General features: G+C 43.0%; 2 protein-coding genes across 4 annotated transcripts in view; both read left to right on the top strand.

The window, feature by feature from the left end:
* Positions 1-6,685, top strand: part of Atp13a3 (ATPase 13A3) — a 79,738-nt gene extending 73,053 nt beyond the window's left edge. For 2 of the 3 annotated variants that reach the window (XM_026785378.1, XM_005344801.3), the window contains one exon: positions 3,257-6,685. In XM_026785378.1, the coding sequence (XP_026641179.1) occupies positions 3,257-3,454 (198 nt within the window). In that variant the 3' untranslated portion in view covers positions 3,455-6,685. The remainder of the gene's footprint in view (positions 1-3,256) is intronic. The other variant, XM_005344802.3, reaches the window with a different exon arrangement.
* A 3,251-nt stretch (positions 6,686-9,936) lies between these two features.
* On the top strand, positions 9,937-11,699 carry Gp5 (glycoprotein V platelet). Its single transcript, XM_005344800.2, has one exon. The coding sequence runs from the start codon at positions 9,937-9,939 to the stop codon at positions 11,638-11,640; it is 1,704 nt and encodes a 567-aa protein (XP_005344857.1). The 3' UTR covers positions 11,641-11,699.
* The last annotated feature ends 1,804 nt before the right edge of the window (positions 11,700-13,503 follow it).

Below are 13,503 nucleotides of genomic sequence, written 5' to 3'. Positions count from 1 at the left end.
AAGATCTGGGCATTAGAATGAGCAACTTGGAATATCTCAGAAGCAAGATTGTGACTGCAGGTGTTTATAAACATTTGTCTGGTTTCTTTGTTGACAAGTGATATTCTTGCTCTTGTCTTAGAGATTCTGTTTTTGACCATGTTAACCATTCCAAATTAATTAAATCTAAGGATTCAGTGTTGTCCTTCTTGAGGAACTGAACTGCGCTCAGGAGACCCAAGTGCTCATTCTAAGTCCCATGACTAAAATACCCTTTTTGTCACACATTGACCTACTGTCTTCCTTTGCTGTCATCTTTCCTTTCCTGAGTTCTGTCATGACTGTAGCCTTTAATATTTTCTTCCAGTGAATTATGTTGTTTGAAGATGTGTGTGGTACATTTATGTGCAGTCTCATGAACCTTGTGTGTGGTGTATTTTTTGTGACATTTGGGGGAGCTAAGTTTACAGGAACAAGCATGTTTTCTAATTATGGTAGACTAGGAGGAATCTCAGGTATTCTTTGTGACTTGATGTATAATGAATATACATTGTTTTCAACAGATGTGAATATATATATGTGTGGGTATATACATACACATGCATATATATTAAATATTAAAAGCAAACTGCACTTATGATGTCACTTGTGATTAGCTTTAATTATATTGCTTGCTTTTGTTTCCACAGGTGTAGAGCAGTGGATTTAGAGGGGAATATGTGTGTCTGTGTGTGTCTTAGATTCCATTACTCTCGGCTCTTTGCCTGTTGTGCATCACCTTTCCACTCAGAGTCTCCTGTCTGCACAGACAAGCATGATGTGTTTCTCTGATGCTTTAGCAGTGCTACTGTCAGTGAAAGTGACAGCTTTCATATTTAGGAACAGTGCTCTTTTCCACAATTGGGCTGAAGACTGGAAGCACTGGGGAAGCAGTAAAATGCAGTAGTATAGGGTTGTCTCAGATGACTGACTGTTGTGTGGTGCAGCTACACTGGGGAGGAAACTGCTAACTGGTGCTTGATCTCCTGAGGGATCCTGGGCATGGTGATTACTGGGTGGATTTGTAGTGGATTCTTTTTTTAAAGAATAATGTAATATCACACCCCACCTTGGGCTTTCCTTTTTTTTTAATTTTTGATGTGGGGGGTCTTTCTTACTGTATAACACTGGCTGGCCTTGAACTCATGGTATAGACCAGCCAGCCTCAAACTTGTGAAGATCCTCCTACATACTGGTGTTATAGGCAAGTGCCACCATGCACAGCTAATAACTTTGATTGTGGTGGTAATAGAGATTACTGGATGAATCATCTTCAAATCTTTTAGTTTTCCCTAGAATGTAATATAACTTATCTGTGACTACAATTTTGCCTTGAAGTCCTTGGGAGTGATGCAGCTCAGTTTTATTTACATACTGAAAAAGAGAGGCAGGGTTCCTGATGGTTGTCTTACTAAAGTGAGAAAAGTACCGGGAATAACAGTTTTCAGTGCTTTTATTTTGAAGTACTTTTGGTTCTTCCCATTGGCTACTACTTGCCTTATTATTTGATGGATCAATCTGTTGAGATAGAGGTTTCACTTTGTAGCTTAAACTGGCCCCAGACCTACTGTTTAGCTCAGGCTGGAATGAGCCCCCAAATTTCCTGCCTTGGCCTCCCTAGTACTAGGATTATAGGTACTACACATGCTTGGGTCCTGTTGGCCAATTAAGAAGTGTGTTTCAACTATGTATTATAACATATTTGCCTTTCTTGACTGTAGGTACGGTGGATGTTCACATTAGAATGTTCATCTGTTGTATTTCCATTTTGTAGGATTGCTTCCATTGAGGTTAGAGCCTAGTATGGGCTGGGTTATTTATTGTTGGCAAAAGGATAACTGGGACATAAATTTTATTTGAAAGAAGCAATAACCAAGTAATTTACAGGCTGTTTTCAGAGGTGAAATAGTCATTTAGATTTATTTCAAACTTCTCTTAGAACTATTCTGTTGAGTTTATTTTCCTGCAAGAACTTTGTCTTCCTTTCTCCAAGGATTATTTATCTAAGGTCATTCATATTCATCAGTAATATCATGATTGATCACAGTGGTTTCAGTTTAGTTTTATGAATTTGTATTTTGCCTACATGTGTGGTATATGTGCATCTATGTACAGTGCCTGTGGAGGACAGAAGAGGGCATTAGAGCTCCTGGAGCTGAAGTTACAGATGGTTGTGAGCTGCCGTGTGTGTGCTGGGAATTGAACTCAAGCCCTCTGAAAGAGCACTTGGTTCTCTTTTTCACTGAGCCATCTCTGCAGCCCGGCTCTCACTGTGTATCTTCTTCCCGTTGTGGAGCACCAAGGGAAACTTACTGGGAGAAAGCAGTTTTATATCATTGAGTGTATGGCGTTACTTTTTTTTTTTTTTTAAAAACAGAATTACTATGTAGTTGTATTGAGTTGGGTTTTTATTGCTGTGATAAATACCATGACCAAAAGTAACTTGGGGAGGAAAGAGCTTATATTTGACCTAGAGATTACAGTCTATCATCAGGGGAAGCCAAGGCAGGAACTGAAGCAGAGATTGTGGGGGAACATTGCTTACTGCCTTGTTTCCCATAGCTTGCTCAGTTTGCTTTCTGGTGGCAGCACCCCCAGTCATCTGGTCCCTCCCACATTAATCTTTAATCAAGAAAATGCCCACAGACTTGCCTACAGGCATTTTCTCGGTTGAGGCTTCTTGCCGATGATTCTGACCTGTCTGTGTTAACGTGACCAAAACAAACCACCACAGCACCCAAGCTGGGATTGCAGGTTTGTGCCGCCATGCCTGGCTGGAGATGGGTTTTAAATAATAGTTTTTTTTAATGTGACAGTAAGATTCTGGTGTTTACCTCAGGCTTTGTCTTTTGAAGAGGGTATTAGCAGTAACAATGATGTCTTTCAATGGTCACTTCTAAAAGTGAATGCTAGGTATCAATATAAAAAATAATTTGGGATAGAATTTCCAAATTAAATATTAAAAATATTTCCTGAGTAGTTTAAAGTTACTCATAATATACGAGGTGTTTTCTGCTAGGGAAAGCTACTTAAATAGCATAAGGACATATGTGCACAAAATTAAAGGAGCTGGGGAAAGTCCTGTTTAAAAACAATCTGTTCCTAAATTGAAAGCTGACCTTTTTGCATAATTTTTTTCCTTGTTATTTGTTGTATTCAGAAGTTATTTCATATTGTTCTATGCACAGTGCATATGTTAACAAATAAGCCCTTACTCAGGATGTTTTTCCTTTCCCAGGAGTCAGTGGATCGGTGGGGAAAATGTTGCTTGTCCTGGGCCTTGAGCTGCAGAAAGAAGACACCAAAAGCAAAATACATGTACCTGGCGCAGGAGCTCCGAGATGACCCTGAATGGCCACCTAAGCCTCAGACCACGACGGAAGCCAAAGCTGTAGTAAAGGAGAATGGATCATGTCAGATCAGCACCATAGCATAGCAGAGACTGTCTCTGCTGTGCGAGTGACAGTATTCAGGAGGATGTGATGTTAGGTGTCAGAATGGCACTGTTTCAGTTTATATCCCTCTCATAAGACAGATTAAAAAAAACAAAACCAGTAAAACGGCATTTGCCTCACAGTTATTAACTATCAGTCTGGCTAGATCTTCATGCAGTAACCTAAATATGATATACACTTTATATTGGGTATGAGAGAGCTGTTAGGTTTTTTTAAATTTTTAGCTTTTGACACTAGTCTGCCTCTTTAAATTTAATTTTCACAAACCCTTTATTAGCTAGTTCCTTTTATATATAGACCCTAAATTGGGACTGTTAAAAATTTATGGTTGTTAATTGTGATTAGCCTTCAGTGAAAATAAGTTGGAAGTCTGTTTTGATTCCAGTGTTTCTCCCAAAGAATTCTATGTTAAATATATACCAGTTTCTGAAGGAGTGAGTCTGTGTGTTATTGTTGGTAGAGCATCTCAGGTAACTTCCATTTCTGGTTTTATATTCTGTGTGTAGACTGCCTGGTGTCACTTTCTAGCCAGCAAGGTGCTTCACTGCTGTCTTGATAGCTTTTGTAACATTTGTGGGTCTCATGCCGTGTCTGACATCAACAGCCCAGTTGGCCTCATTAAAAACGTTCTTTTTCACTAGAAAAGATTTATTTCTGAGTCAGGCATGGTGGTACAGGCCTGTACTCCTGCACAGGAGGCTGAGGCAGGAGGAGTGTCCTTAGTCCAAGGATAGCCTAGAGTAGCTAGTAAAGCCCTGTCTCAAAATACATGCATGCAGAGAGAGATGATCCTTTCCCTTGGTGTAGACCTCGCATCTCTTCATACCCGCTGTTTGTTTTTCTTTCATGATTCATATCATTTTAAATGCTCGCTCTCTCTTTTTAACCTAAAGAAATAGGATAAATTTCTTGTTTGGTTTGGTTGTTGTTGTTGGTTTGGTTTTTGAGTTAGAGCTTAACCTTGGTATATGGTATGGCTCTCCTTTGGATAATGAGGCTTAAAGGAATAGTGAATAGTTTGGCTTTTACAAAGCAATGTGAACTTGAGTAGAGCTTGCTTTATGCCATTAGGTGGCACCAGGGGTCAGCACATACCTGTTTTGTTACAAGTGAGCTTGAGAAAATAAAGTATACACATTTATTGAGCCAAAAGAAATGTAGAAAGCATTTTTCACGCTTGTGTTTTATCTGATTAATGTTCAGTTCTCAAGGAACTTCCACAATGCCTTCCTAGGTAGGACTTGGGAGTTTGGCAGTGCCCACAGTTATGATGAACTTGGGGAGCTGGCATTGCTATAAAAATGGACCCTGAATTAGTGAAGCAGTGTGAGGTTATTCTATGTTCTTTCTTAGCTAACCACATGTTACGTTTTCCAGTCGTAGTTGATTATACTGTCCCAGTACATACTTACCAGTTTACCAGATGTTACCCAGATTTCTGGAACCTTTTTTTTTTCTTATTTTTTTTATGTTTGCAGAGACCTGAATGATGTTTGATAATTGTAGAAAAAAAATGTAAATTATTCTCAGGATCACTGTTACTGCTATTGCCACTAGTGATTCTTAAAAAACACATAATCGAATTTTTCCAATAAAATGTATGATATTACTATATGTTAGATGATAAGAACAATTGTCCCATGAATGATTCTATGAAGCTATGCATCTTAGACCTCTTGAGCTGTGAATTAGCACTATTTTCTATAATTACTTATTCTCTGTTGTTTTATATTGTCCATATTCATTTCAAATAATGGTCATATTATTCTTAGTGATTTTTCTGAATTGTTAAGTCTTATTTTTTTTTTTTTTTGGTTTAAATGCAGAAGCATATAATTAATTTCTAGCTGCAGCTTAGAAACCCAATATAATTGTATTTAACACCCTCAAGAGAATGGTCATAAAAGGCTATTTTTGACACATACCCTTTTTAATATTTAGAGTTGATAAGGGTTTATATTTCATCTGTCCATGTTGTTCACAAAGGAAACAAGGTTTTATGTAGGTGAGAGAAAGCATTTGTAGGAAGTTAGATTTGAACATAGACAGGGTAGGTTGTTCCAGTAAGAATATTGTTTGAGGAATGTCTGTGAGTTCAGACGTGGGTCCTGCTTAGTACCGTAGGTAGACGGAGTCTTCTGTAGGTCACCGTCACATAGAGATTTGGGTCCTGGATTTTACATTAAATTATTTGAGTATATACAGACCTAAATTTTAAAATCTGTACATATATTATTTTGATGTATTAAGATTGATAATATTGCTGATTTAAATTTTATTTATGCACATACTTAAAGGACAGATGTCCAGGAAAGTAATTGTTAAATAATGATATGTAACTTTTTAACTTTTTAAATTAATAAGATTTTTTAATGTGGGTCTCCCTCAGGGTTGTTTAAAGTTGTTTTCCTCCATCAAATATAAAGAAATAGTGGTAACTGTTTTCTATCTTCTAGCACCAACTGCTGTATAGCAATGCTGCAAATAGTGCTTGAGTGAGAGTGAAAAAACCAACAATAAACCAGTACTTTTATAAGTTTTATAAGCCTGAGATCTGGAAGATTTCCAAATTGCACTTGCATTTAAGTAAACCTGTTGCTGTTTTTACACTATTTATTTTGTTTCCCATGTTGATGAAAGTTCTGCACAGTTTCAAAGGCATGGTAAATAATGTGTCATATATATATGTGTGTGTATTATATATTATATATATTATATGTTGCATATAATATATATAATATATAATACACATATGTAAAACCTGTTCCAAAAGCAGCAAAAGCTCATGCAGTGAGGATCAACATCTAATTTTATGCATGTAGATTTGATGTGTCTAAGAAAAGGGTTTTGTATATTTATGGTGGGAGGTTACTGGGAACTTTTAACGAGATAGGGTATTAACTTTTGTACAGTCTGGACATTTACATGTATTTTTAATGTATTACAATTTGGTAATTATGTACACATGAAATTAATAAAAGTTACTTCCTTTTATGATTTGTGAACTCCCTAAGACCGTGAATTTTTTAAGTAACTTTATATATCAGAATGATACCACATCTTTATATTTTTAAAATTGTATTGCTGCTCAAGAATGGTACCCTGATGTCAGAAAGGTAGATATTCACAATTGTACATTCAGCATTGTAAATAACCTTAAGAAATCTTTTTGATTGAAGCTATTCAAAATAAAAATTTTAATAAATTAAATTTTTCTGGGTTTTACATACTTGTTTTGATTTTTCTTTTTTTTAGTATGTAAATGCAGCTCTCTCAAGACCCATTACTTAGTTTCTTTTATTTTTTCTTTTTCTTTTTTTTCCCTGATCTGGAATTACAGTATAGTGTTTCCATGTGACCCTTTGGCCTGTGCCTTAGGGAAGTTGCAGCAGTTACACAGAACATAGATTCGCGTGGTAAACATCAGGGGATGGGAGGGAAATGCTGAAAATAAGGCTAGAGACACACTCTGTCAGTAGTCGGTGTAGTGTGCCTTGGGCAGCCAAAGGAGCCCTTGAGGAAAAACAAGGATCTGGATTCCAGAGAAGCAACTGTGTTGACTTTAATGACCTGAGTGGGTGGTAGAGAGGAAGGCTGGTTTGGGGAAGGGCTGACTGCAGATTGCAATTAGGATGGCAGTTTGAAGCTCTGGAGTTGCTTCTCTTGGGGAGAACTAGAGGAACCCATCAGACCTTAAAAGGCATTGTTTTGGCCCTGTAATTCAGAACTAGAACTAGGTGGTTCCAGTTTAAAAGTCCATTGCGGGACTTGAATACACTTAGCTCAGTCAGTGGTAGAAGGCTTTGCCCTGCCTGGCCCACACAAAGCCCTGGGCTCAATCTCTACCACGGGAGGCGGGGAGAGGGGGGGGACAACAGTCTGTGTGCTTGTATACATCGAGGGGGCCTCTTTCCCAACTGTATGTAGGAAGCACTTCTTAACCACTCCCCTTCTATAATCTCAGCTTAGTGTTGTATATATAATGGGTGTCTTGAGGTAAGGTCTGCTTCCCGGTATATGGCTGACCAGCATGCTCCAGGGATCTCTGACTACCAAGCCAGGCTTCTGTGAGTTCTCGGAATGTATTGAGTCTTCATGTTTGTAAGGCAAGCCTTTTGCTGACTGCGCAGTCTCCCTAAACCTTGGGTCTTTGTTTCTAAATCAGTTGAAGAATCATGAACTTTGTTTAAAATGGAAATTAGTGATATAAGTACATTTAAAGTAACTCTGCCTTTTAGGTACATACAAAGGAACCTGCTTATCTCCTAGAGATCTGAATGCTAAGGAAAAGGGCATTAGAGCATTAATTGGCGGGTATTTTTTTTTAATATTTATTATGTATACAATATTCTGTCTGTGTGTATGCCTGCAGGTCAGAAGAGGGCACTAGACCCCATTACAGATGGTTGTGAGCCACCATGTGGTTGCTGGGAATTGAACTCATGACCTTAACCTCTGAGCCATCTCTCCAGCCCCAGGTGGAGGGTATTCTGCCTTGGAAGGATTTCTTAACACCTGTGACTTGACAATGGGTTAGTAGTATTAAGAATGTCTGTATATACAAAATTGAAAACAGCTGGGTATCATGGTACATTCTCTGTGATCCCAAAATTCGGAACACTGAGGACAGATTATAAATTTGAAGCTAGCCTGGGCTACATAGCAAGACTGTCTCAAAGAGGAAAAATAGATGTGTGGAAAGGCAAACCCAATTTTCTCAAAAGCTGGAGCACAGGACTTCATTGTAAAAAAGGTAAGTTCATCATAAACAGAAATGCAAAGTTCAAACCCATTTGAGACAATAGGTTGGTGCACTGCTGTGCTGTTTTGCTCTCTTTAGGTTGGGCCTGAGCTGTGCCAGGTGAGGGATAGGCGTTCATGGAAACAATATGAATGAAAGATCGAAAGAATTCCAAGCATAAGCAAGAGGCGTGAGCATAAGTACACTGTGGTGGGCAGTTGGACGTTACAGTACACTGAACATGAACTCTAGGCCATTAGTAAACATGTTTGGCGATGGCTAGACTAGTCAGCAAAGGGGGGGGGGGTAACATTAGCCTTATTTTAAAAAATAAAACGTTGGGCAAAGGAGATGGCTCAGCAGGTAAAGGTGCCTCTAGGCTCGATGGCATGAGTTCAAGTCCTTGGAACTCACATGGTGGAAGCAGAGAACTGCCTGCCTATGTTTTCTGACAGAAGTGGGGCTGTGGCACATATGCACCCATGCTCATACACACCAAGTAAATGTATGTGTGTATAATTTATTGGTGTGACTGCTGCAATGATCCAGACATCCCCAAACTTTCTTACTAGTCTTAGCTTGCCATTTATGGGGAAGATTCTGCCTTCTACCAAATATGTAGCTTCAGCAGTAGGATTCTTTAACATGGGCTCTCACAGTTTGAAAGTTCTTGTCATTAAAACCTAGAATATGCCTTCTTGAGATAGTCTTTTTCCTTGACTTTTTTTTCCTGGCAAGGTCTTTATCCTCATGATGCAGCAAGACTCCCTCTTCCTCTGTGAAGTGCCGAGTCACAGGCCCAGCTGTAAGCAGCATTTCAGTCTGTCCAGGGTACAGAAGCCACTTCAGGTAAGGCCAAATGTTCTTTAAATTAGTTATATAATTACAGGGTCTAGTTCGTATTGGGGCAAAAGGGGATCTGGTACAGATTTTTCCTTGGGAAACATTGGGTAAATAGTATTGCTGTGTGTTCCAGTTAATTCAGTGTCCAGAGTAGTTTTCATTAAGCTGCTTGGCTTAGAAGCAAATAGCTCATTATTCAAATAATGTGTGCGTCAGAAAGACCACCTTCAAATTCTATCTATGTGACTTAAGTTACCTCATGTGTTGAAGCGCTCAGCACACCGCCCTCCTCATGCCTACTGCTTTATGTTATGCGTCTCGGGCATTATCACCTGCTCCACTGTGCTTGGAGGTTAAAGGAAGATGTACTGTGTTGTTGGGTGTTGGTACTTTAAATTTTTGGTTGTAAGAAAATGAATGGAGTGGGTCTTGATGTTCCCTTCCTGGTTGTTGGGTAGAGCCAGCCCTGCTTAAGTCAGTAGACTCAGTAGCACAGCCAGTCTTCCCAGCAGATACTACTTTGTGATGACTGAACATGACCGAGAGAATTTTAATTCATTTTCTAAAGAGTTTAAGGTATTCTTTCTGTAGCTTGAAGATGTCCAAATTCCAGTGCTCTAAACAGAGAACTGAGGAGATGGCTCAGTAGGTAAGAATATGTGCCCGGCAAGCATGAGCTAGAATCTCCAGCACCCACATAAACTGAATAGAAAAGTAGTTTATTTTTTAATCGGCCCTTGTAATTACAAGAATGAAGGGAGACTTGGTTATATCTGGGCAACATTCCAAGGCAGTGAGAATGCTGGCCAAAGAGCTTTGCTTGCAGCAGATGCCGGACTCCAAGATCTGATCTGACCCTTGTGTCATTGCCTTTCAGACATGCTAAGGAGCGCCCTGTTGTGCACGGTGCTAGCACTCGTGCGCACCCAGCCCTTCCTCTGCCCTAAATCCTGCAAGTGTGAGGTCCGCGATGCCGTGCAGTGCTCGGGCAGCAGCGTGGCTAGCATCGCCGCGCTGGGTCTGCCCAGGAACCTCACACACATGGTATTCTTCCGAATGGACCAGGGCGTTTTGCGGAACCACAGCTTCAGTGGCATGACAGTCCTGCAGCGCCTGATGCTCTCAAACAGCCACGTTTCCGCCATCGACCCGGGCACCTTCAATGACCTGATAAAACTAAAAACCCTCAGGTTGACGCGCAACAGAATCTCTCATCTTCCAGGCGCGCTCCTGGATAAGACTGTGCTCTTGGAACAGTTGTTCTTGGACCACAATTCACTAAGGGCCCTTGACCAAAACCTGTTTCAGAACCTGCTTAACCTGCAGGAGCTCTGTTTGAACCAGAATCAGCTCTCTTTTCTTCCTGCTAACCTTTTCATGAGCCTGCGGAAGCTGAAGGTGTTGGACTTATCGGGAAACAACCTGACCCACCTGCCCAAGGGATTGCTTGGGGCGCAGGTTAAACTAGAGACACTGCTGCTCTACTCAAACCAGCTTGCGTCTGTGGATTCGGGGCTTCTGGATAACCTGGGCGCCCTGACTGTGCTGAGATTGGACCGGAATCACCTCTATTCTGTCGCACCCGGTGCTTTCGACAGCCTCGGAAACCTGGGCTCCTTGACTCTGTCCAGAAACCGCCTGGCTTCTCTGCCACACGCGCTCTTCCTTCATACCAGCCGCGTGACTTGGCTGACCCTGTTCGAGAACCCTCTAGAGGAGCTGCCGGAGGTGCTGTTCGGGGAGATGGCCGGTCTGCGGGAGCTGTGGCTGAACTGCACCCAGCTGCGCAAGCTGCCCGCGGCCTTCTTCCGCAACTTGACCGGCCTGCAGACGCTGGGGGTGACGCGGAACCCGCACCTGAGCGCGCTCCCGCGCGGCGCGTTCCAGGGTCTGGCTGAGCTGCGCGTGCTCGCCCTGCACTCTAACGCCCTGACCGAGCTGCCGGACGACGCGCTGCGCGACCTCGGCCGCCTGCGCCAGGTGTCGCTGCGCCACAACCGGCTGCGGGCCCTGCCCCGCGCGCTCTTCCTCAACCTCAGCAGCCTGGAGACCGTGCAGCTGGAGCACAACCAGCTGGAGATGCTGCCTGGAGATGTGTTTGCTGCCCTGCCCCAGCTGACTCAGGTCCTGCTGGGTCACAACCCCTGGCTCTGCGACTGTGGTCTGTGGCCCTTCCTCCAGTGGCTGCGGCATCATCAAGACCTCCTGAGCCGAGATGAGCCCCCGCAGTGCCATGGCCCGGAGCCACGCGCGGGCCTGTCGTTCTGGGACCTACTGCAGGGTGACCCATGGTGCCCGCACCCTCGACGCCTGCCTCTCAACCCTCTAGCCGAGAACACCCTGGAAGCCCCCGCCCCGTCCCAGCTGCCTCACAGCTCGCAGTCCCGCGCGTGGGTCCAACTGGTGGCCAAGGATGAAGGTTCCGATCACAGCCTCTACTGGGGTCTTTATGTTCTGCTTTTAGTAGCTCAGGCCGTCATAGCTGTGATCATAGTGTTTGTCATGATTAAAATCGGCCAGCTGTTTCGAACATTAATCAGAGAGAAGCTCTTGTTTAAGGCAATGGAAAATTCATGTAACTAATTAAAACATGACCAGAGTAGTGTGGACGGGGCCCCAGGGAGAATCCAGTCAGGATGCTGCGCCCTTCCGCCTTTTCCCACGCCCTCTCTTCTCTCCCCTGCTTTTTCTTCCTCTTTTTCTTGGCTCTCTCGGTGTTTGTTTCTTCTGTTCCCCTCTCCTAAGATGTGCCGTTTGTAAATCACTACGCTTGCTAGCCTGTTCTCAGTTCCCTTCTCTGTTGTTAGCTTCGGGGTGGGGGGTAGGAAACCTGGCTTGTGTTCGACTCATCTGATCCCACCCTGCGGCGCTTTCTTAGTTTCTGGGTTTGAGGACACTCCTAGGTGGGCAAGGGTTGGGTAACATTTACTGATGGAACATCTGCAGAAAACGAACCCCAGAATTGATGACTTTTCCAAGGAGAAAGCTGGAGTGTTCTTGTCTCTTTCTACTTGAAAGGAGATTCATGTCCGTTCTTTTTTTGTTCTCATTTCGGGTTCTGTGTGAGGACTGTTTAGGAGGGCGCTGGATTCTGATCCAGCGACGAATTTTAGGGTAAGCCTCTTCTGTGATGGGCTGAGCTAGAACACACAGGAGCTCCCATCCCCACCCCCAGGGACAAGGGCCACTTCCTGGCACCCACTCCCGACCTGACTGGAATGGCATTTGCCACTGATATGGGGTTGGGAGCTCCCGTGTGTCCTGGCTCAGTCCATCACAGATTAGGCTTGCTCGGAAACAGGGCTCCCTCCACAGGAGCCAAAGCCTGGCTGAGGGCTTCCGGAACTCATCTGGAGAAGCCATGTGCCAGGAAGCTTGGGGAGCTGCTCCGTGTGTCCCATTGGCCTCCTGGGAGTTTCCATTGCTTTGCACCAGGGAAATGTGTCATTTGGTTCCCATTTCCTAGAGGTAAACGCCACCTCATTTCACAAGCATTTATGGAGCTGTGCCCGTGTGATAGATAGGTGCTCATGAACGTAATGATAGCTTGGTTTCCACGGACGGTGCTTGTAGCACATTCCCATTTATCCTTCCAATTGAGAGCAATTAAACCCTTGTTGCCTTAATTGGCTGTCTGTGCTTGGGAGAGGCAGTGGTTAAACACATGCACTGGGAACTGACAACTGCGGCTTCTGTCTCGGTGTCCCCATCTACTAACCCCTGAGGACTTTGTACACACATCCTGTAAGCCTGGGTTTCCTCATCCCTGGAAGGGGACAAAACAGTGCCAGCCTCACAGGGCTGGTGTGAGACTTAAAGGTAATAAAACCCACAAAGACTTAACTCAGTGCCCTGCATACAGAAACTGCTCCGGGAATCATAGTCACTACTAAAGAGTATACAGTTCCGTTCTCATCCCACACCCTCTTTGTTTCTGAGACCCAGGCTGCTTCTGAACTTGAGATCGTCCTGTCTGAGCTCTGGGGTTATAGGGCTTGGGCTGCCATACTCAGCCGGTATCATGATTTTTAAAGAAGATATTTACCCCCTCTGTATATAAAAGAGTAAACTTTCTCAAACAGAAGGTTATATCCAAACCAGTTATATCTATCTGTCTGTATCTGTGATCTCAGTCCTGTGCGCTTGGGTTCTGCTTACAGGCCACAGCCGTGGATCCTCCCAATGCCATCAGGGCACGTGGTGGAGAAAGAGCTGGATCCTGAAATCTGTCTGCATGTACTTCTTCAATACCAGCTTCAACTATCGCCTCCTTGGTGACGCCCTCCTTTTTCCTCACTGTGTGCTTCCTGTATGTGTTGCTTCTCGGGTGCTGGGAACCACCACCCTCAGTCTGGTCCTGTGTGTTATTTTAGGGTATCTGGAGCCACTTATAACTTAAAAATCCAGATTTGTGTGTGTGTGTGTGAAATGCAGACTTTCTAACCA

Source organism: Microtus ochrogaster, chromosome 2 (genome assembly GCF_000317375.1).
Source record: "Microtus ochrogaster isolate Prairie Vole_2 chromosome 2, MicOch1.0, whole genome shotgun sequence".
NCBI lineage: Eukaryota > Metazoa > Chordata > Mammalia > Rodentia > Cricetidae > Microtus > Microtus ochrogaster.
This window is presented reverse-complemented; position numbering and strand designations above follow the sequence as displayed.

What these genes read in the sequence shown, in the direction of transcription:
- Gp5 (XM_005344800.2), top strand. Translation starts at nt 9,937, where the DNA reads ATGCTAAGGAGCGCCCTGTTGTGCACGGTGCTAGCACTCGTGCGCACC.